Raw genomic sequence first — 25,085 nt, forward strand, 5'->3', positions numbered from 1 at the left:
ATCTAGCCCAAATACCTCTTACCTTCTGGATTTCCTAGTAAATTCCCTCTGGAACTAAATTCATTCATATATCACTTTTATATCCATGAGCTAATGAGTTGAGGAAAACATCTCAGCTCAACTTTGTAAAATGTTGTTTTTGGTTTTTTATTCTTTCAGGCGGTTTAGTTTTAAAACACGTGTCAAAACTCAAGGCCCATGGGCCAAATCTGGCCCGCCATAGCTTTTCATATGGCCCTCTAGATTCTACACTAAATGTGCTCAAATATTGTCGATCAAATCAATGCAGTTTTTTTTATCTGCTTACTGCTAAATTATATCAATCAGTCCCTACAGTTTATTGAGAATTMTAGTGGAAATTCAGGCAAAACCAACAAATCCCTGCACTTTTTTTGCATTATTGCATAATTCGGAGTCAAAAATTGTCAAAAACTTTACTTGTACTAAACAGCTGCCTCGGCCTTAATTGAGGCCGAGGCAGCCTCAATCATGTAGTCCATGATGAGCTACATCATGGACTACATGATGTAGATCATGTAGTCCATGATCTACACAGTGAGTAATAAAACGTCGCATTTACCGTCACAAATAAGCGCAAATATCGCAAATATTTCCAAATTAGTGCCACAAACACTTTGATTTTTATTGCAAAAAAATCACAAAAAGAATCACAAAATCCTAGAGGGACTGAAAATATGTTCAATAATATTATTTAATTAACAGTTTGGTGAACAGGTTTTATCAATACATTCTGGCCCATTAAGAGCATTCACGATCCTGATTTGGCCCAAAACACAAATGAGTTTGACACCCCTGTTTCAGAAGAACGGAGTATGGGGGACGTTCTGCACCGTCATGGCCGTCTTGTAGAGCTAAAACAGCTTCGTCCTTCTCCGCAAACTTAATCGCAGGTTTTAAAACTCCTGGCCTGCATGACAAATATCACACTGTCATATCTCTGCTGCCCCATGTAGTGTGTTTTTAGCACTCAATTAACTTTGAATCCGTGGGAACGTGTGTGTGAGAGGGTTTGGCTGCCAATTTTGCACTTTGTGTGAGAAAAAGAAGAACCGAGAGAGAATGTGGATTTTTTAGGAGAGGAGGCCCAAAGCTGCCTCAGCTAAGCCCTGTAAAGCACCAGCTGGCAGCCGATGGCCCCGTGTCACTCCACTCTCACAGATTACATTCTCCCCCAGGCCTCTACCTCTCCTGTCTGTGCTCTCTACTCGTTACCCTTCTCCCTAGATAAGACGTCCAGAGCAGAGGAAGTCGYAGTGACTTCGTATCTTGAGAACTTCCAAAGTAATTACCGACAGCGTAGTTAAGAATTTGCCAACTCGTGGTTTACGATGGATCGCAAAGTCCGTTTTCACAYGTGTCTTGTAAGGGTTTTAAAGTGACACAGGAGCACCAAGCCAATGCGAAAGGAATGGGATGCATGGCTTTTGGAAAGTTTTCATCCAGACCCGTTTTCTCTTGATGAAACTCAGAAGTTACCAACTGGTGTTGAGTTCTGAAACAATGTCACAATATTTAATTATCTGCTGGGGTTACTGTTGAATCCTCCATATTCTCTGATTGGAAGAAACCACAAATATTTTGTCTACATGCAAAATGCTGGTAGAAAGCTAAAGTAGAAAGCTTTACTATTCAGCAGGAAAATGACTCTAAAGCGATTGCCAGAGCTACACTGGGATGTTTACGTCAAAGTATGTTTAAGGATTTCCCAGTCAAAGTTCAGATTCTCATTTGATTGTAAATTTTTGTCTTAAATATAAATCTTTAGATGTTATCCATCCAGTTTGGATRAAGCTGARCTCTTTTGCAAAGACTGGACAAGAAAAATCAGTTTCTTGGAAATTCTAAGAAAATAGAGACATATAAGTCAGAAGACCTAAAAACTGTAATTGCAGCTAAAGATGTCTCTTTTCTGATTTTTTTTTTTTTTCTATTGAAACCATTTATTGCTTTCCTTCCGTTTCATACTCATCYGCTACTTTGCGTTGGCCTATCATATGAAATACCAGTAAAATAAGTTGAAGTTTGTAGTTGTGGTGTGATAAAATCTAAAATAAATTGTTCAACAGGTAAAAAAATACTTCACCTGGTTCATGTTGGTTTGAATCCCTGCTTCCTAAGATATCTTCAAGAGATATATGTGCAGCAGAAAATGTTAGAAATTGGATATTTTATCGGTGTAACCCATTACAACGATGTTTCCGTTTGTGGACGTTCCTGTATGTTTCACCCATAAAGCTCCACAAGCCGCTCATTTTGTTAAGTGGGGACTTTCAGGCGTTCACTAGGCAAATATGTTCCAAGATGAAGTCATTATGTAAAATTTAAAACAACTTGCATTGCCAGTGAAGCATGGCAGACTGAGAAAAGGGTGAGCTCTTATTGCTGTGGATTCCTTGGGGATTTCAGCCCATGCATGTTGCAAAAACGTCTTCAGGCATCCAAACGTGAGCTCGATCTGCACCACGAGAGTTTWTCTACTGCCTGGACAACCTCTGGTCTCCCAGCAACCAGCCTATATGCTTGACACACCGCAGAAGAGACGGTCTACATTGTCRGATTTTGATGTCATTTTCTCTTGTAATCCAGTGTGATGAGGCTGTTGGTCAAACACTTAAAAATAAAAGAAAGTGCCAGGAAAATTGTATCATTTTTCTCACATGCGTTCAGCGGCGGACCGAACAGAAACCACTTTCCAAACGTAAAACAGGAGCTATTCCGTCAACTTTTAAAAGCCGCCCCGAGCCTTTGAGAGAAACACTGATTCTCACGAGAGCCAGTAAGTACACTTCACTATGTGGTGTTTGCTTTCGTGTTACTTTGATGTTTTGACACATTTCCCCTAAACCGATGTGTTAAAAACACAAGATATCCCAGAAATCCCGGCGCCCTCCGAGACGGCAGCGAGGTCTACACAAGTCTTCAGTCTTGTTTGGATAATGTTACTGCTGAGGTCAGATATTTACATACACATCATAAAAAAAGAGACACAATTACCCATTACAATACCAAATGAAATTCTTTGGGCTTTAGGTCAGTTAGTTTTACTAAAGAGATTTTTATTTGCTAAATGCTGGAATGACGAGAGACGGAATTTTCTTTTTACTTTCTTCAAAGTCAGATGTTTACGCATGGCATTATAAATAGCTTAAAAAATATAAAGAAAAACGATTTTTTTTATTTTATTAAATCTCTACTACAAATCTCGCAATTATGGCGTTTCATAGAAAAACAATTGAGTGATTCCGRCTGTCTTAAACAAGAAAAGCTTAATCAGATTTAATGTGAGACGGTAAAAACAAAATAAAAATTCAACTTTTTTTTATACCGCTTGTGTATTTATTTGGTTTTAAATGTATCGGCTTCAAACAACATCCATCCATCCATCCATCCATTTTCTTGCACCCTTTTTCCCTCAGTGGGGTCGGGAGGGTTGCTGGTGCCCATCTCCAGCCAACGTTTCGGGCGAGGGGCGGGGTACACCCTGGACAGGTCGCTTCAAACAACAGTTCAATTATTTTTAAAAAAATTAAACTTTCTGTGTGTGTGTGTTTTTTTTTTTTAGAAATGACACAAAAACTACTTTATGTTTTATCTAAAGTGGATTAAAATAATGTTTGGAGGCTGACCCCATTCACTACGGGACGCCGTTAATCTTCCTGTCCGTCTTCTCCAAATCAGCTCTCTGCTGTGGGCAACAGACTGACTATTGATAAATACCTAATAAAACCCGTCTAAGACACCAAATTATCTTCCTTTGAAGACTAAAACTGATTCGGCACCTCAAACGCAAAGTGAGAGGAGGCTGCCGGCTCTAACTCACAGCTCCATGTGTGCACAGCATGTGATTTTCTTTTCTTTYTTTTTTTTTTCCTCCCTTTTTCTTTCTTTGGGGGAGAAAAAAAAAAGAAGAAAACAGCTAAAAACATCTACCTCGGAAGCCGTGAAGGCACAAGGGTTTCTGGTGAGACTCRAAGGACTTCCTGTTACTGATGAATCAGATAGACTGCTAAAAACTGAAGCACCACTTTAAAGCTCCTTGTGGATTACAGTGGCACAGTGCGCAGTAGTGCTCCAAAAATGTTTAGCCGGTTTGTCCCTCAACGTGTAATTTCCAATACTCTGYGGCGGTCGAAGTAAAAATAACTTCAATTTTCCACATCCATTAGCTTAGACTAAACAACGGCGTTAGTCGAACGACACAAATGCATTTCCTTTGAACCCCTTTTTTCTTTTTCATTGTACCAAACCTTGTAATTCTGCTGAAATCGCCAAGTGAATGAACATGATTGCAACAGACAAAAAAAAAAAAAAAGAAAAGTTGACTAAATATAACGCACGACAAAAGAAGAAAAGCTTTAAAGATTTAAGCGGGTTCAGAAAGAAACGTTCAAAGATGGTGAAGCGGTCGTTATTCATCCGAAACATGTAATGCATTGTGAAAATTCATTGTTTTTCATTAAACACGCATCGACATGGTAAACAAGAGCAGAGGAAAGGCACGGCGTCTGGTTGAGCCTCTCTGCATTTTTCAGGGAAATCATGAAATAAATATGCGATGTGAGGGATGGCGTGTCGTGATCGATGAACAAATAATCTCTGCGTTTACAACGGCAGAGGATAACTCGCAGTTTAAAAAAAAAAAATGCAACAAAGACAATTCAACCGTGTGGGAAGACAAATTAAAAAAATATATATTTCTTTAAAAGCAAAAGAAATAAAAAAAAGTGAACCATTTATGGTCATCAAGGGTTGGATGACGCATTTAAACTTGTTTTTTATTTCAAAGAACAGAACAACTGTACCAAAAATATATTTTTTTTATGAATTTCAAAAGCAGAAATTTGTTGTGCATGCTTGAATTGAATGAGGATTTTCCCTTAATCCACACAAGATAAAATAGTCGTAGGCTTATTTAAAGGGATACAGAAATCCCTTAAAATATTTGGCTTAGTTATAAAGTGATAAATAGAACGCTTTCTCTCTCACTGGATAACTGAACATTGTTCTTAGCAGAAGATGGTAGAGTTTATTGGTCGCTTGCTTTTTAAGGACTTTACTTTTAAGGTAAGGTAATTTTATTTATACAGCACATTTTTAAGCAACAAGGCAATTCAAAGTGCTTAGGCAAACTCTGCACATTTTCACGCTTTGGAGCTGTAACAGAAGCTCAAAAGTAGCYTGTTTTATCCAGTCAAAACCAGTTTAATGTGTGTTCAAGTTTAAACTGTTTAGCTGTTCAGGTGAATTTGAAGAATTTCACAACTTCATCGAAGGGCAAAATTTTTTATCCGCATCTCAAAAGTCTGTGTTGATTTAAAACTTGAATAGTTATGCTGGAGTTCCCCCAGGTTCCAGTTTAGAGAACTGGTTGAACTGGACTCTCCAACATTACCACAGTCCCAAACAACTGGTTTCAGAGTAACCACAGCAGGCTAAGYTGAATTTTCCCGAACGGCCCCCGAACTCAACCCTTTGAAAATGTGTGTACTGTGTGTGAAAATGTGGGGGGGGTTTTGCCCACAGACTGGGGCCCCTGGGCAGAAAACCACACAATTTCAATAAATTCCTCCAGTTTATTTATTTTATTTTATTTTTATTTTTTCTCAAAAGAAAATGCTCAAATATCAAGCCGGAATCATGCCAGAAGCTTGTTGATGGCTCGGAAAGTGCGTTGCATGTATATATATTGTGCGCGTTCACACGCCAGCGAGTAAATGTTACCTCGAACTGCTACTGTTACAGCTTTTAAAATGGCATTTGAGCCGGACAGATTGCACTGTGGGAATATTTGGAGGAAATGTTTATAGAGCATTTATAGAACTGTTTCTGTCTTGCACTCTCGCATATCTGCGGCTGCTTCGCGCGAGTGTCTTCCAAATAGGATCTTTTAGCATCTGATGGTCATAAAACCTGTTGTGGCGAGTCGATGGTCGGCTCGGAATAGGAGTCCACAGATTTTTTATTGTAAAAATGTTGACTGTAAAGCCTTCTGTTCAATTTTCTGTCCGCGATGTCGGGGAAAGACATGGCGTCGGTTTTAAACATAATGGTGACTGAGCTGCAGATTTATGTACAAGTTGTGCTGGCGGTCGAACAAAAAGACGATTCGGGTTGTTCTTTTTGTTTTTTGGGGTGGGGGTTGGGGGCACATTTGGCTTGGCAAAATGTGCCGTTTGGAGTTTGTCTTTGTAAAGGCCTACGCTTGAATTGGGAAGACGGCGGTAATCTCCCAGGTAGGCCACATTTGAAGGCACTGAATTATTGCTGACATTTTGGCAGCAAATACATTTAAGGGCTAAGAGTGTGTCTGGCTTCGCCGTGTAAGTTTAATGTTTTATTCACTGTCAATACAGCTGAACAGAGTGGGTCTTCTGGGATGAGGGGTTTGCCTTGCTCACAGTCATACCACAGACAAATGGTACAAGCTGTCACCTTAAGCAYGGAAAGCTAACGTCCTAATTTATAACGTCTCTCTCTCTCTCTTTTTTTTTTTTTTTTTAAGCTTTCAACAAGCTTCCAGCTTAACTCTGGCTTGAAATTTAAACACTCTTCTTGGCAGAATTGGAAGAGTTAATTTAAATGCATATCTGGCACAGGTGCAGCTTTTTCTTTTTTCTTTTTTTTTTTAACATAGTCTGAACATTTTCTGGAGCATTTTGGTGATGAGGATCATTCAAGAACCTTCATGTCAGCCTGCTTCATCCAGTCCAAAACCAGTCTTCCAGTGTTCKGAGGCATTGTTTGTTGGAAATCAAATTAGTCCAAGTTTTAAGCATTTATTTATTTATTTTATTTTTTTTACAATTCAGGTATTAATTTTCGAACATTGGCTTCCTCTTTGTTTGACAATAAATGTTATTTTCAAACCCACTTTACTGTGGAGGACGACTTCAGTGTTATGATGGACTCCAGTCTTTTCCGTTGGCGGTGTTGGCGGTGTGTGCCGTAGGTCTGGCATTTGAACGCAGTTGGGTTTTCTAATATTTATATCTCAAAGCTTGAAATGTAAGGTATAAAACAGACTTGATATGAACTTCTGTATGTCCTGACCTCAATCTATAGTCCAAAATGTATGAACTATACGCTTAAAAACTTGTTTAATTGAACTCTGCTACGTAAAATGGTTAAATATGGAGGAATCGTTATGCCAGAAGATCATACAAAACGTGTGTGGTTTATCTGCCTCTTACTAAGAAATATTTACCCAAATTATTTGAGGAATGTATACTTTTGAGTCTGTATGTAAAATTTGCATAACTCTTGTTTTTTTTTTGTTTTTTTTAAAGCTTCTTCTTCATTCCTACATCACCAATGTGATGTAGGAATGTGATTCAATTCTTCCTGAAAAAGGAAGCACGAAACGTACAAACGTAAAACGGCACTTGTGCCGAGATGTGTGTGGATGTAAATTCCTGGCTGGAAACGTACATGTCTGTTCGTCCAGACGCATTAGCTTCGGCGGCAGTCGCGTACTCCAAACTCCGCCGAACGCACTCGCATCCCATTTGGCCGCGGCCGTAATTAGTCCGCTGTTCGTTTTTTCTTTTTGAGACAGACTGAGAAGAGAGAGAGAGAGAGAGAGAGAGAGAGAGAGAGAAGCAGCGGGCGGGAAAGAGTCGCAGGGAGGGAGAGTTATGGTGAAAGAGAATGATAAATGATGGACTGCGTGAGCTCTCGCCAGACCCTCAGGTTACCAGTGTGAGGCTGTTACAGCTGGCTAGCTCATTCCGCCGAGATCTCATAATAAACATCACATGGGTAGTTTGGGCTGGCGGCTGCGGATTAAGCCAGAGCTGTTAGCTCTTTAAAGACTGCTCAATGCTGCAGCCGGCCAAAAGTCTATTTATAGGGTGGCTGGAAGTGTATCAAAGCAGGTAGGTTGGGGAAAGCACCGGACAGGGACAGTTTTAAGCTGATTTATGTCCTTCAATCAGCGTAATAACAATAAACTGTCAACTAACATTCTGCTTTTATTTGTAATTTATGATACGGTGCTCCTAATAAACCTGTGTTTATTTCTCCCCTGTCCCCCCCTCCGCTCCTTCCTCCTTTCTGCCACTCGCTGTCTGCTAGCAGAGCTGCCCAGCAGTCCAGGTGGCCAGTTTACCTTTCGTCCGCTCCCCCCTCCGCCGCCGCCGCCCCACGCCTGCACTTGCGCCCGCCCGGCTCCTTACACTCAAGTCAGCCTGCAGAGGAAGACCATGCCGACGCGGTGTCAGACCGGCCAGGGCGGCCAGGGGGCAGACAACAGCTCGGCAACAGACCAGGCGCAGCTTCACAACAGCTGGGTGCTCAACAGCAACATCCCCCTAGAGACCAGGTAACAGAACGCAACAAATACAGCTTTTGTGTCGCAGAGGAGGAGGAGGAGAACAGCCGCAGATTCTCTGCAGAAGCGGTTAATGGGATTTTTTTTGAACGATAAAGATAAATCCTTCAACTCGCTTGATTAAAGGTGTTCCTTTAAACCGACCAAAGAGGCTCCTTGTATTGAAGGAAAGTCAGTCAGCAGCAGGRCCATAAAATTTTATAGTTTCTTTCAAAAAGGTGGAGAATGGGACGATGACAAATGGACTAATGGATTTGATACAATGTCTGACTGTATGCTGGTGGGAAGTGAGCATTGACCATTTTGCTATTTCTGTTCTGTCTTCCAGAATATTGAAGTAGACCTTTTGAAATACAAGCGTTTGCTTCAGGATACTAAAGTTTTTTAAATATTCCAAAAGAGGTCATGTTGATGCGAGTGAATTGGATCAGATCCAGCCCAGCAGATCAGAGGACGTGAAGCACATATTAAAGAGGCGGCGACATGTAAAATAAGCTTTTCTGAGCTTTACATCAAGTCGAGTCAAAGTTTATTTATTTATTTTATTTATTTATTTATTTATTTATTTAGCACATTTACATTTATTTAGCCTGAGTGCAAAGTGCTTCACAAAAAACATCACAGGTAGATAAAAAATTGAAAATAAAATTTAATAAAAATAATAATAATAATAATAATAATAATAATAATAATAAGACAAATATAAAACTGAAAAGGTACCAATGGCTAATAGTATAAATAAACCCAAAAACAACACTTAATTTTCTGTCCTTTACCTTTTCTCTTACATCATGTTAAAGTTATTCTCTCTTCAAATGCACACTTTGAATGTTGCCCTCATTCTTTCAGGCATTTTCAAGAAATCCTTTAAGTCTCCCGTGGCAACCATTTAACGCCTGGGTCTCTGAGCTTCCGCATTACAGATCAGCCCTCCCTCACAATGCCACTGTTCAGCTCCTTCAGACTAGTCAGCAGCAATTRGCGAACACCTAGCGTACCTGTGCATCTGCTGAGCTCATTGTGAGAGCTACTTCTCCAAATACAGGTGCGACAGAGATGATGAAGAAGACGTGAAGATTTTGTGAAAAAAAAAGAAGAGAACTAAAAACCACAGGGAGCCCCGAGCTGAACATGAAGGCAAGAATCCAGGAGCWAAAAGTCAGCATGATAACATGGGGAAGCAGCAAAGAAATGGGGGTTAAACAGGAGGAACCAGCGATGAGGAATTAAAAAGAGGTGGTTAAATACTGGGAGGATGAATGCTGTAGCTATAGGACGGCCGAGTTGACTAATAGGTTGCAGGTGTGAAGAGAGAGTTCGAGAGAATAGCACAGGGGGCGAGGGAGAGTACGCAACAGGTAGACTAGGAGAATGAATAAGAATAACTAGACTTAAGAAACTAAACTAGATTAACAAAGAAATCCTAGACACCAGAGATAAACATAAAGTAGAATCAATGAGGAAGGAGTGAAYTAAAGTAAATCAGAAACGAGACTGATCTAATGAAAAGAAGCCGATGAACACAGAGGTAAACAAAACCCAAAACAACTCAACTCAAACAACCCGAGATCCTTTCAACCAGAGCAGCCATGTTGTGACGACTTCCTAGAGGCGGAGTGTTGGAAAGAGAGGAGTTTTTAAAGAGACAGATCCAATTTCAAGGCGTGAAATTACGAGGTTAAATATCTTTAAGTCATGTTTGATGTACATAGGATTTTTATTTTTTTTTTTACAACAGCTGAAGTTAACAGTTACGTGGCTGTGCTATAAAATGGCTCTATATGTCTGAAAAATACATGATACTTCCCCTTTATTAACTTAAAGCTTTCTGTTTAAGTGTGTCAAGTGTATTGATGCACTTAAAAATAAAAATATATCAATAAAATCTACAGTACAGGAAAATATACAGTTTAAAGCAGTTAATAGCTAGAAAAAAAGCACATCTAAAGCTGGTCAGTGTCTAACCTAACCTTCATAATTTATGACTTATATCATTACATTATCCACATTATTATCTTCAAGGCAGATATTTCCGAGTCTGAGCTGCTACACTATTTATTGAGAGTCAAAGTGGAAGCAGAGCTCTTTTCTCTGAGAGTCTGGCTAATGAAAGACCTAAAAGTTAATAAGAGTGTGTCTGAAAATGGAGACTTCTTTTCATGGCCTGTTAAGATGTTTGATGACCTAAAGGGATATTTAGTCAAATTAAAGGTTGCACATGACAAAATATTTTCCTTTTTGCAAAAACTGCCAAACAGCCGGCGAGACGTTGCTTTGCACATTCTGATTATTTTACCACATGCGATCATTTATGAGGATAAAAGCAATTTCCCTCTGAAAACGATGACATCACAAACCTTCAGCTTTGAACCGTATGATGGTTAATTAAGGATTGAAAGGAAAGTAAGCGATTACGGTAATCTTCATGATTTTATTTTGTTGAAAAGGAGAGTCCAACGTAGCGGGAGGGAGTTTTTTTTATGAACAAAATGATAAAAAATGCAGCTTGGAATAGCAGGAAAACAATCATTAGGAGAGATTTTTGACTGAGGTAAGGATTTGTTGAGAATAAATAACAGTTTGTCGAAGGTGAGAAGAAGAACTGAGAGACTCTGGAAGAAAAGCGTCAAAGTCCAAGAGTCGGTTTGTGCTAGAACATGATCTATTAAATTAATCTGTCAAGGTGAGTTTTTTAATAATATTCAACTTTTTTGTTTAGAACACAAAAATTGTTCTTCACAATTTCATTTAACAATTGTTCAACAAATTAAACAGTTATAAAGGGATAAATAGATCAAATAAACATCTTGTTGAATGTACATGCGAAGATGGCATGTGATTATATGTTCACAGGGAACTGAGTTACAGGCATTAAATATTACAAATCACACACCAGCTTTGGAGTTGCAAAAATAACACCAAATTTGTATGAAGTTGTTTACAAGAATATCAAAACAACTGAAGGTAACACAGTTACTTGATTGTCCCATAACACCAGGGACATAATGCCACCTTTTAACTTTAAGGATTTTTAAGTTTACACAATATACATAAGGGTTGGTGAAGAAAAACAATGCAGCCACTCCTGTTTTCTGAAAAGCCAAACGTTGCTTTTCCTCAGCCTGTGAGAAGGGGAACAAATTAAAAAAACCTTTTCTACGTGCCGTGATTTAGAAAACAAATGCGCAGTGTTTTCGCTCCCAAGTCGGCTGTATGGATATAAACGGGTTTTTATAAGGATTCTGAGCTTCACTTACTTAATTAAACATACTTGTATTGTTAAAAAACCCCAGCAGATTCATTGAAAAAATAAATAAATATAGATAATATTAAACATATAAATGATTCATCTCCATTACCTGGGATTTTTCCTTGGCTCAGTAAGGTCCAAGCGATAATTGGGAGAGTTAAAAACCCTCTTCCTCGCCTGTGACATGCAGCACAACTTTCAGCAGATCGGGCCCTCAGTAATTCGAGGTATTTTTACCGGGCTTTTTAGCGCGCCATCAAAGTCGTAACAAATCTCCAGTTTTCCAGAGGATTTCAGTTGTTTCTCCCACCGCCGCGGCGGATAGATTATTCATGACACCTGCATTTGGTTTTAAATATTCCAAAAGTGGAGTTTCTGAGACGCGCTGAAGGAATACCATCCCATCAAACGGAATTGATGCCTCATGAGAAATAATTTATCCCCCCAAAAAATTATTTTTCGAGATCCTTCTTCCTCTTCTTCTTCTTTTTCGAGGCTGCTTTGGAGAAGGGGAGGCAGCAAAGGTGCAAGAGAATATGTTTGCATGTTTAATGAGGGGCTCGGGCGGCGCGGCTGAATTCTGGTGTTATGAGTAAGGGCCGAGATTGGCAGGCTGCCACGCCACGAGAAGAAGTTTTAATAAGTTATGCATTAGGGCCATAATTAGATCACACCTCATTTAAAGGAAAGGAAGAATAAAATTAGATTCTGTGACAATTTAAATTAATCATTGTCCAGACGCGAGTATCAAAGAGAGAAGCTTGTCATGGCTGTAGTGTAATTACAGTACTTTAGTGTGCGCTTGTGTGTGTGTGTGTGTGTGTGTGTGTGTGTGTGTGTGTGTGTGTGTTTGCTCTTAATGAAAATACGACTTAAACAAAATTCTTTTTTTTTTTTTTTTTCTCTGCGGTTCAGATTGTTCAGCCAATATTTGCAGGCCAGAAAAGAACTTCCTCCTCAACGAGAGACGCAATTACAAACCATCATTTCTGCATCGCCTCTATATATTGGATGACGGTTTTTTTTCTTTTCTTTTTTTCCAGCGATACATTTTTGGGACTTTATTGTCAAATAAGTTTCATTTGAAAGTGTGCTATTAGTTCTAAGCCATAAAATGTAATCACATTCATAGTCAATAGAATAGTGCCCTTCTATAACATAATTCAGACATTATTGGCTCTTTCCTATCAGGCTTTTGACAAAGTCTTCGCTGCTTAACTGTTTCTGGCTGGATTTAATATTCACTCTCTCTTTCTCTCTCTTTCTCTGCCCTTCGTCACGTTCTTAGATACTCTGATAATCTAATGATTTCATATTTCCACTGCAGCCCTCACAGTCCTATCAGCTCAATCTGAGCCACAAGATTAACGATTTGTCAAGTATTTACAAACCTGACACAGAGGCTCACACTAACAGAATTATAAGTGATGCTCTGACCTTAATAAGGATGAGGGTGGTGTAAAAAAAAAAAAAAAAGGATAAAGTCTTATATTGTCAAGTGCGCTTCCATTATCCTTGATTCGCGTTTGATGAATCCATATTGAAATGTATTGACGTTGCGTCGGCTGAGATTAAGAATGTTTGAAGTGCGCATGGATTTCCGTTTTTTGGCTGAACATTTGTTATGTTTCTGGAGAGGCTGTCCTGTCGTCGTGGACGGATACAGTTATGGATATTCAATAAATCTGGCTGGGCCTCACACTGTGTGTGTTAGGAGGCATAACAAATCTTGGGACTGTTATGAATGGACTTGAGCTCTTCCTTTTGTCAGTCCAGACAAGACGTCGCTGTCTTTTCACTGCAGCGTTGAGGACATTTTTTAAATGTGACTTTTTGACACATCTTTAAACTGTTTGAACAGGACATGTGAAGCAGGTCTTCATGTGACTTTTTACGCAAAATTGTGTTCCTGAGATGAAGAATTTTAGATACATGTCGATGTTTTTTTTGTTTTTTTTTGTTTTTTTTTTAAAGAAATTGTCTTATTGTATAGTTCTTATGTAATTCTTGGAATTTGCCACTGCATGTCTAAATTTTAGAACTAGCTCTTCTTCAGAACATTTTGGTGTTTAAAGAATTGCACCTTCGTCTTGGTCCCGGGTCGTATAATGTCACAAACACATTTTTTTTATGAACGCCCTGGCGATGAGTCGGACCCACACTGATCAAGTTCTGCCAGATCTCCTTGAAATTTTCCGCCCGTTTATTTATCCCAGCAGTCCTTCAATGTCTCTGTGTCAAGAATTTCTCCATAAGCACCACCAAGGACAGAAGAGGACTCGATGGTATGATTTTGGAGCAAACTGAGGAATCTGATTTATTTTGAAGGAACAGAGATGGTGAAGGTTAATGAACCAATGGTGGCTAACTTGGCCTTGATTGTTCCTTTCTTTTCCTCTCCCAACGTTTCCAGTAAAGGGACGTTGTCCCAGGCACATATTAACATTTTATAGCACAATCAGGTAACTGTGTTAACTTCATTTATTAAAAATGTTTTATATATATATATATATAAAATATGACTTAAAGGAAATTTTACCTTGTAGTTTTATGCCTTTAGATTGGGCATATATCATTTTAAAAACTTCTTTCTAAGACTCTGCTTTTAGAAAGTCATCACATCGCTCCTCTAGTATCACTTTAGCAAAGTTTTTTTCTTTACCAGCATTTCATTGGGACGTTGCTCACATAATGAGTCCAACAGATGAACAGTTCCAACAGGTGTTTGCTAATTGCTGTTAGCTAGTCTGAAGGAGCTAAGTAGGGAGGAAACTTGGAAAGTGGAGCTCAGAGGAGGAGCTGCATCTCAAAGGGTCGACCCAGGCATTTTGAACCACGTCCTCAACATGGTTTTGAGTAACCATGGGAGATTAAAGGATTTGTCAAAGAAGCATGAAAGAATCAAGGAAACATTCCAGGTTTGGTTTTGATGAGGTGGTAATATTACAACATGATGTCAAGCTCAAAAAAGTTGATTTTACATAACACCTCCCCTTTAAAGTAAGGAAACAAACTTAAAGCCTCAATTTTACATAAAACCTTTGTGTGGAATCAATATACATATACTAGTGCGATTCCTAATAGGTAAACTGGTTATAAATAACTATTATAATACTTCAGTTTGAGTGTCAACAACATGATTCTTGAATCAATATTCTTTATCATAACTTTTCTATTCTGTAAAATAAGCATGATTGTGGTTGGAAGAAAACTCCAAAGCAGATCCAGACTGTGCCAAGAAGAATGCTTTAATAAAATAATGAAGACACTTAGGGGACGTGACAGTGGAGCCAGACGCACTAATCAGAAGGAAATCAGGAGAAAGAAAACGGCTGTGAAAGGAGGCGAGGAACGAGGCAGTGAATAAACACTGGAGAAGAACCGGGACTCGAGGAAACTATAGATAAAAAAATAAATAAATAACACCAAAGAGAACAAAACTCAAAAGCACAAAAAGCAGAACACGAGAATAAACGAGGAAACTCAACTCAAAGAAACAAACTCATAGGAATAATAATGAAACTAAACATGGCAAGACCAGCTAAGCAACGATTAGAAACACAAATGTAAATCAAAAGCACACAAACACAAAATCTAAAAAGAACCCTACACAACCCAGGATCATGACAAGACGACTTCCTGACTAAGCAGATGTCAGTGTTTCCTGAAGCCGATCAAAATTCCAAACAGCTCGATCAATCGTTACAGCAGCTGTGCACAGCCGAATCAGAATCCAGACACTTTGTATTCTGCGAACAAAGACCTCCACCCACGCAAACACAAACAAGGACCATTTACACTTATCCAGGTTGAGACAGCCGCCGGGCCCGCGCAGGCCGACCTCCTGGAGAGCAGGAGCTCTCATTTTCTTCTCGTCTCGGGGGAAATCTGCCCTCTGATAAGAACTCAGAGCTCTTCCTGGGCATCGCCCCTAGATATTGTCTGGCTTAGATCAAAGACGGGGATCCAGCAAGAAGCGTGAAGCCGTTTTAAAAAGCACCACACAAGAAGAAGAACAAGAAGAAGAGGGGTTCTGCATGCGACTTTTTACTCTCCTGCTTTATTAATCCACTTTCTGCTGCGCGTTAAAACAGACACAATAGTCCCTGCCTGCTGCAGTGGCCTAAAAAAAAATCTAGCATTCAGCATGTTTCTGTTTTTTTATGTTTTTAGTTCATTTCTTTCCACATGTGTGTTTGCAAGCGTGTGTTTGTTTTCCCGGGTTTATCTCTGGCCTTTCAGAGATGAACTAGCGTTGACCCTAAGGTGCGCAGTGGCTGCCTGTGCAGCCTCCTGTGTCCCACATCAGACTCGCAGCCTTCTGCGGGTGCTGAACGGCTGGATGGAGAAAGGACAGGAGGCAGACAGTGAGGGATGGACGTTATCTGTTTTAGCCACAGGGCCACACTAAAGACTCACTGAAAGGCAGCACACACAGAAACCGGAACAGACTCGGCACGACGGGAGGTATTTTTCTTTTTCTTTTTTTTTTTTCCTTTCGGTTTTTCACAATTCCAAACTTTACCTCTTTTCACGTCCTCTGGTGGACTCATAAAGTTTGCATAACCATTGGACTTTCTTCGACTTTAAGCCCTATCCATAGATTTTTGTGGGGCCAGGAGGGGTTATGTAATAGAACTACACAGAGTTGCTTAATCACATAAAATTTTTGCAAGCAACGCTGCGTTGATCTAATTGTGACGTCTCTTTCCCAGCTTTGCATGTCTAGAGACTAAAATCCTTCTTTCCAAAGTAGCTCAAGCTCTGTTAGTTTTGGAGGAAGGGACTCTGTGCACATAATGCTTTGAGTCTTTCCAAAGATCACCAGTTGGATGTGAGTTTTGGGTCCATTGTAACATGTGAATGTGCTTCCATCTGAACTATCCCATTGTAGCTCGTTTCAGTCTCATTTTAAGATTGAATTTGGTTTTAAATATTCCTCTGATAGGTTTTCCTATCTGTGTTTAGCTTCATTCATTGTCCCATAGATAATATTTCCACAGCATGATGCTGCAATCACCATGTTTTCTCCGTTTCACCAACATGTCCACCTCAACTGATCACAGCAACTTCTTCCATGTATACTTTGTCTCTTTTATGATTTGTTAAAAACCGCGTGTGACTTATCGACTTTCAACGATGGCTTCCTTTCTTTCGATTCTTCCATAAATCCTAAATTTGTGCAGCGCGCCACCAGTAGGTGTCCCGTCAGCAGTTTCTGCCGCCGGAGCTGATAATGCCACGGCCGTATTTCACTGTGTTCAAGCAGAGCCGCATCTCCTCAGAAGTTCCAGTAGGCCTCCTGGCTGCTTTTTCTGTTTTAAGTGTTTCCCTTAAATGGACAGAAATGTCTTGTAAGGTTTGTACTTGTGTCGTACTGTCCCAACACTCGGATGATTTTATTAGGTAGCGCTCTGTGAGACGCTCCAAGCTCGAGGTGTTGTTTTATAACCTAACCCTGCTTTAAAATCCTTCCCAACGTCTTCCTTGACCCGCCTGCCGTGTTCCTTGGTCTTCATGACGCTGTTTGTTTTCCAACAAACCTCTGAGGATTTCACAGAGCAGCTACGGTTCCTGTAGGAAGCACTCACTCCCTAGAATGTTTTATCCCTTCTTTGTTTTTACAAGAAAAAAAAAAACTTTAATGTCAAAGTGAAAGCGGATTTCTGCAAAAGCGACTCATAAATAAAAAAGTGATTGCGCAGACCTTTACTCGTTTACTCCCTTTAAAGAGACTGAGTTAAGTTAACAGAGGTCTAGCCAGATGGTGCAAGTAGTTTCACATTGAGTGGAATGGAGATCACTGTAATGCAGTGAGTTTGACTCAAAGGATTATAGTACAAACTATAATCCTCGTATCCCTGTACAGTATTCCTGGCTTCCAAGATGAAAGAACAATCCAAGCAAAACAGAGAAAAAGTTATTGAAAAGTTTGTCAGGGGATGGATACAAAAAAAATCTCTATGCCATTGAGTGTTCCTGCAGTTCAGCTAAAACCATCAGCAAGAAACGGACAGAATATGAAGTATGTGTGAATCCTGATGAGATCAGGACGTCCTCACAACCTGAGCGACCGTGATAAAACGAGACAGGCGAGAGAGGACACCAGGTCGCCATGGCTACGCTGGGAGAGACACTCTGCAGACAAACAACTGTTCCTCTCGTTCTTCACCAATCAAGGTTTTATGGGCGAGTGGCAATGAGAAAGATGTTGAAGAAAGAGTTTGTCAAAAGGCACGTGGAAGAAAGCGGTCTTTGGTTTGACAAAACCAAAACGTGAAATGTTTGGCCATCAGACAAGATGCTACAGCATGGCAGTTGTTGCATCGTGCTGTTGGGATGCTTCTAGTCAGCAGAGTCCGTAAGACTTGTAAAGGTAGGAGGTAAAATCCTGGAGAACAGCTGTTTCCATCTGCAACAGATCGTCAGAGGACGTTTATGTTTCAGCAAGACCCAAAGCATCCAGCTATTGCTACAAAGAAACGGTTTTAGGATAACGAGGTGGATGTTCTGGAGTGGCTCACTCAAAGCCCAGGCCTCAATCTCATAGAGAATTGAACTGGAAGCACTGTTTACAGCCAACCTGACAGAGCTTGCACGGTTTTGCAAAGAAGAATGTAAACCTGCATCGTCCAGATGTGCGAACCTGATGGAGACCTGTCCAGTGTTGACTGACCTGAAGGTGTGAATATTTATGCAGTCACTTATTTTGCGGTAAATACTTTTACTTCATCGTCGTTATTTTGTAGAAATAAGTTTTCACTTTGAGAATAAAAGAGGGGGTTTGTTTTGTCTTTTTTGTCAAAAACAAATGTTTTTCATGATTGATTTTGTAAAAGCAAGGAGAAAAAAAGGCAAAATAAAAAAACAAAACAGTAAAACGTGCAAGGAGGTGAATATGTTTTACTGACATTACCTTACACCCCGGTGTACTAATTAGGTGATTTCTGGAGATCATTTGTTGTACTGAATTTTACATGAGGATAGACTAAATTAAACCAAACACTTCTAAACATCCATCCAGCCATTATCTTTTCTTCAGCAGGAGCAACAGCCTAAACAAAGAGGCTTCCCTCTCCCCAGATAAACATACGTTTTGTGTTAAATTTAAGTAAAATAAATGCAGTTTACGGTTATAAAGTAGCATTTGAAAAGAAAAGCTGTACAAAATATGTACATTTTTTGGTATTGTTCTGAGACGTATCCTAACATGGACCATCAAAGCTCCACACCAGAACCCCACAGAGCTTTTTAATAAGACGAGTCTTCAAGGCCGAATGCGACCAATGAGTCAATGAGGTGTACGCAGTTTGGTTATTACGAGGACACGGTGTCCGGCAATGCTGCCACCCCGGCGCCTGACCCCGCTTTAATGGCCTGTTCTCTGAGGGCCCTTCAGAGACCGAGCAGCGCCGCGACCTCTCATCTCTTCACAGCACGCACAAAGTTACACTCTGGCGCTCAACGCGCACGGTGGCCCCCCGCTCGAAAGCAGCATTAACCCCCCGGAGAGTTCGCCGTAACCCGGGGCAATCATGTTGTCTGTGAAATTCAAGGAGCTCAGAAATATTGTTTTCATTTGTTATAATGATTGGGAACCATAAAAACATGGCCATAAAAAAAGAAAAAAGAAAATATTCCAACGGTTTAGCCCCAACGTAACCATTCCAGTTGTGGCCACAATAAGCTGGTGCTTCTATTAATTCTCTGCCTAGATCCACTTTTCCAAATTGGAAAAATGCCCCCCCCCCCTCCTCACCCTCCCAACCCATTCTTGTGCTCCCTCATCCGCCACCGCCGAGCCTCTGCCCTCCATTATCTAAACACAATATAGATGAAATGGTACCCAGATTAATTGCCCTTCAGCTCAGTCCCCTATCTTCATCTACTGTCTCAGACATTTCGTAATGAAAATGAGCCCCATCGTCATCTAACAGCCTTATAACTTAAGTAGTTGCTTTGATGTGTCAAAGGGAATAGGTAAGTCATTGATCCGTGTGTGCCGGCACTATTTCAATCTGTTTCATATTATTGCTGCTCTGCATTGCAGTGGTGGCTCATAAGGTTGCGACAGAGAAGCCCCCTGGTTAAGTCAGGGGTTCCTCAAAGGATGAAGGACTTGGGCGGGATAAGAGCTGGAGGTTTAATATTTTATGACTGCTAAATTTATGGTGTGTCATCAGAAAAGTTGGATTTTCTTGGGAATTTGCCCGAGCAAACCTGTGAAGTGGTTTATGGTTCCTTGAGAGAAAAAAAAAAGTATTCCTATATAAAATATTTTAGAAATGAATTAAATTGCATCTGTTCACATTAACAAACATTAATGTATTTTGTTGGGATGCTATAACGCAGACCAGAGGTTCTGAAGCTTTATGTTCAATGGTTCAAATCTGATTTCTGGATGAGGATGGAGGTTCTGGAGCGACTACATCTGAGCAAATCCTGGTGATTAAATTTGCTCACAACCTTTAAGCAAATCTAATGGTACTTTATGTATACGAACGACTGCTTTGGCTTACAACTTCTGACAGTAGGATGCAGTCTGCTCATTTTTGCGGCCTTCCATAAAAGTAGATTTGTGAAAACCACAGCTGATATTAGACTCGCTGATAGAACCTCCCACCTGAACTGTGAAAATCTGCTACACTTATGTTGAAGACCAGTGCTTAGTAGACCTGCAGTGGTCCCAAACCACTACATTTTAACTGAAGGTAACAGAGTTCTGTCAGATGTTTACCACCTAGGATACGCTTTTATAACTTATCCCTGCTTTGAACCTCTCTTTTGCCCTTTATCCCTGACTTATCTGGGATATTCATTGGTTTTAAAGGGACTGTATTATGCATTTTCCTGGCACATACATAGTGCTATTTTGTTGCACAATCAAGTTATTGTGTTACCTTGATTTGTTACAAAAATAAATCAAGTGAAATATAACTTAAAAGAAATTTGACTTTGCAATATGGCACTCTGAAATCGGCCTCTGTCTCTTTAAGAAGCTCCTACTCTAAGTCATTTCTGTTTGCTGAATATGTTTACCTACTTGTGAAGTCTATGCATACATAAAAAAATGTGTAATTTTCAATGTTGTGATAGTTTCTGTTGGTGTATCACATAAAATAACACTAAAGTTTGTGTTTGCAATGTGACAAAAATGTAAAAAAAAATTAAAAAGTTGCTGCTGGGTATTAACACTGTTGTAAATTCCCTCATCCCAGAATGTATTGGGGAGAATAATGTAAATTGCAAAAGGAATCCCACTGCTTCTTCCTTCCGCTGCTTCCCGTTGATTGTAACCACCTTTATAAATTTTTGATGACCTATTCCTCACCTTTTAAAAATCACAGTTAGATTAAAAGCACACGAGTTTTGCACAACATGTGGGATATTAACAGTTCTCCCCAAATTACCAACTTCTACACATTTATTAAAGCTGATTTGACAGGTTATGGTTCAGCCGGGCCGGACCGCTGTGCATTAGCAAACTGGGACAGACGGTTTTCCGTTTGATGCGTGAACCGAACATTGTCTGGATAAGAAAAAAAAAAGATGGGAGCAGAGGGGTCTCGACTAAAATCTCCCACCTTCAGGGCCCTTTAAATGAGTTTCATCCAGGCGTAGCTCAGAGTGAGACTTAATTCCACCGAGTCCAGATTTACATAAATAGAATCCGAATAAGACACACGATACCTGAGGAAAAAAAAAAAGCTTGTGTCTTGCTAGAGTAATTGGTGAAGCATTGAACCGCTGTCCTAGATAGACCTGCACAGCGACTGTGACTGTTCCCAACTTCCGGCTGTAATCTACTTTAGGAAGATGCAGACGGCGGTCCCATGTGGCGTGTAGTTTGTGGAACACAAGATGCAAAAACAGCTCCTACCGTACAAGATGAGGACAGTAATTAATTGACAGCTTGCTGAACACCTCCCTCAAAAAGCAGTCATCCAATCGCAGTGGTGGAGCCGTTACCACAACGACCCAGGGCTGATTCTGGAACGCTCCGAAGGCAAACATGGCGCCCGAGGTGCTGCAGCAGCTGCGTGGAGTGTTTACAGAGTTCGGGTGATTCTCGGATTTTCCTCCACTTTACCAAGGCAAAAACAGACACAGAAATGTAAAAAAAGGGGGAAATAAATGGAGTAGAGTTACTTTTTATCAGCTGCATGTAAGCTCTAAAATTCAGCATATCCACCTCCAAGACCAGCAGACACATTACAAGCCCACCGGGGGATGCAGCTTCTGGCATGGCCGACGTCAATATTTTGTTTCCCAGTTTTGATGAAAGATTTCTGGATCTGCATCTGCAAGTTGATGAGAACCTGCCTTACCCTGAACAGCTTCCCATCAGTTTCAGCTCATTCCTTCTGATAAATACACTCACATTCACGTCCAACAGGCCCAATGTTTAGAACTCKGTGGTTCACCAAACGACTTTACACTTGTGAGCGCTGGTTAGCCTCAAGTTTCGCTATTAAAATATCTTGACTCATAGTAATTAATTGCATATTTAAACCCTGAACTGGGTGCTGCCGGTTTTTTGGGGGGGTTTTTTGTAGCTAAATAACAAATTCTGTTTTACGAGATGATGCTGTTCAGTCACCAAACCCAGGACGGCAGAAGGTGATACAGCTAGAGCGAGGTGTTTTGACTCAAACTCCCAGACTGTGAAGGTGTGAACAATGGGATGATACTGTATTTCCCAACCAGCTTCCATAAACTGTAGAACTGAATCATATTAAAAGGCTTTTGATTATTTCTGTTTTAAATGATGATACTTTTCCTCTGTAGGATACTCTTATTTGTTTTTTTTCTTTCTTAAACCTTTCATGCACAGTGTTCACTACAGTGGACATTTATCTCATAGCCATTTTCTTGTGCTTCTTGTGGATTTTAATGTTATAAATGCACACAGACCACTGAAGTGGACACTAGTGCATCATAAAATACACTATCAACTACTGGCCATCAGCTGCAAATCCAAGAAATTATTTTTGTTAAATCCAATATGTTCGACAGACAAAAAAGCATGCCGACCGACCCGGGCCCTCCTTCTACTGTGCTGGTAAAAAAAATATTGTGACATCAGATAACCCCTGACGAACACTACTGGTGTATTTTTCAAATAACTTTGTATTTGGAGAAAATTACAATTGATCACCTAAAAAAATAAAAAAAATAAAAAACATTTGTTTTACAAAAAAATTTTTCCTTCCATTTTTTATGCCTTAAGAAACTAAAAAAAAAGTGAAAGAAAATCCTGACACAAAGCATCATAATTCATGCACAAAAGGGTTAAATAGAGTCCTTAAACAGAAACATAGTTTGGACCGTAGTAAAGGAAATCCAAAAGAGGCGTTACCTGAAGACTTGGCACAGAAATGATGCATCTCTCTAGTTCTGTGTTGTTTTTTTTGTTTTTTTTCTTTATTCCTTTAAGATGTGACCTTAATTTTGTCTTCCACTGCTGTCATTTTGTTAGCACATACACAAACAATCTTGATAATATTGCTTGATCAACCTCAACCCAACAATTTGACTCCTTTCAGAGCAACACAAAACACAAAGAACACATGTAAGTAAAGGATTAAGGGATGATTTGAAAGGGATTTGAATTCTTCCTGTACATGTAAAGTTTCAGACACTAAGTTTGGGAGAACCATTAGGTTTTTCTTTTTTTGCCGCCATTCTTTCTCTCCCCCAAGTTATACTGTAAAATGTTCCCATTTTCTCGGAAACTCCAAAAAGACCTCTGATCGTTTCAGAAATTCAAGAAATAACTTTACCCCTTTACAGACGTCACTAGTTTCTATAGAGTGAAGTCTTTCTCTCTGTGTTTTCCTCCCCTGCAGACATTTCCTGTTCAAGCAGGGCTCGGGTTCATCAGCCCTCCTGTCAGGCGCGGGGCAGGGATATCCTCTGGCTTCTGGGAATGTGTACTCCCCGCCGCCGCGGCCGCTCCCTCGCAGCAGCGTGACCAGGCCGCTGTTTACCTTCAACAAGCCTCACCGCTGCTGCAACTGGAAGTGCACAGCCCTGTCTGCCTCCCTGCTGACCCTCACGCTGGCCCTGCTGCTCACATATGTCATTGGTGAGTCACCGCTGAACTGTTGTACCTTTTGGCTGATGAGGTTCGTCGTAGCCCTGCCGCGTAAAGTGGCACATTAAATCTTCAGGAAAGAATCACGTAAACGGGAAGGTTTTATTTTATTTATTTATTTATTTATTTTTGAATCCGGACTTCTTCTGGTGAAGAAATACAGGAGCAACAAAGAGAAATAAACAAAAACGGGGCGATCGATACGCGTCAGGAGCCAGGCGGCTGAAATTTGTCCATTGTTGCTTTCGAGCAGTATTGTATTCAAAACGGGACCCCTTGTAGAATACTTTAAATTGCAAATTAGCCGTCCCAGACCAAAGCACTGAAAACCAGTAATTACCCTGTGATGACTACACACAAACACACGCACACACGCAAGCACACACACACACACACACACACACAGACACACACACACACACACACACACACACACACACACACATACATAGGCAAAGGTTCATTTAGTGTTTGTCTTCACCCCCACACACACACACATCATCGCCCACAAACAACGTTCTCATTAAATTCATGCCATTCTCGTGTATTTGTAATGTCTTATTCAGTCCACGTTCGTCCTACTACTTCATGACTTTACACTTCTTTATTATTTAAGTATTTTTCTTACAATTTACCTAATACTCAATCAAAAATGTCATTCGGTTTTGGTCTTATTACTTAAACCTGTCATTTTGTTCTGTTTCTATTAGCCATAGCATGAAAAATGCCATTAATACAGTATGTTGGGATTATTATTTTTTTTACATCCCTTTATTTTGTTCTCTAATTGCCAAACCGAATGAAACAAAAAACCAATTAAGTTTGGTTATTATATGCTTACTGGGAAATAATGTTGCTGCGGTACAGGTTATTTCAAAATAAAAGACGAGCATTTAGAGTTTGACTGAAGCGTCCAGTTGAAACAACTAAACCAAAAGTGTCACAATACAATAAGAAACTGGCTTTTTAAATGTGTCCATAATTATTTACAACTATAAACCACTATATACCTGTTTAAGTACAGAATTAAAAGATGTCATTATGTTCTTTTATTACTATTTTAATGATAAAAAAAAACACATTATGAATGTATTTTTTTTTATTTAAAATTTTCATAATAATATTAAGTGTCACTTAATAATACAAAACATTTATTACAGGCATAAAGATGCAATCAGTCAAGGTCAGATTCAGTGTGAATTTACAGTTTGTTTTTTCTGGTTATTTTTACTTGAATGATGTTAAAAACTAAATAAAAGACTCGTTCCTACTGCATTGCATAATGCATAAATCCAGGGGTGAAAGTAGTTTTAAGTTCTTGGGGGTACTATGACAAAAAATTGTCACCTAATGCCGAGATCGACTCAAAAAAAAAAAATATATATATA

At 39.7% G+C, this 25,085-nt stretch overlaps 1 protein-coding gene across 1 annotated transcript in view; it reads left to right on the top strand.

Annotated features, from left to right (window-relative positions):
• Positions 1–25,085, top strand: part of tenm1 (teneurin transmembrane protein 1) — a 320,904-nt gene that overhangs the window by 82,338 nt on the left and 213,481 nt on the right. Inside the window, exons 4-5 of the mRNA XM_017307003.1 lie at positions 8,098–8,341; positions 23,450–23,688. Coding sequence (XP_017162492.1) covers positions 8,098–8,341; positions 23,450–23,688 — 483 coding nt within the window. The remainder of the gene's footprint in view (positions 1–8,097; positions 8,342–23,449; positions 23,689–25,085) is intronic.

The sequence above is a fragment of the Poecilia reticulata genome, linkage group LG10 (assembly GCF_000633615.1).
Source record: "Poecilia reticulata strain Guanapo linkage group LG10, Guppy_female_1.0+MT, whole genome shotgun sequence".
Taxonomy (NCBI): Eukaryota; Metazoa; Chordata; class Actinopteri; order Cyprinodontiformes; family Poeciliidae; genus Poecilia; species Poecilia reticulata.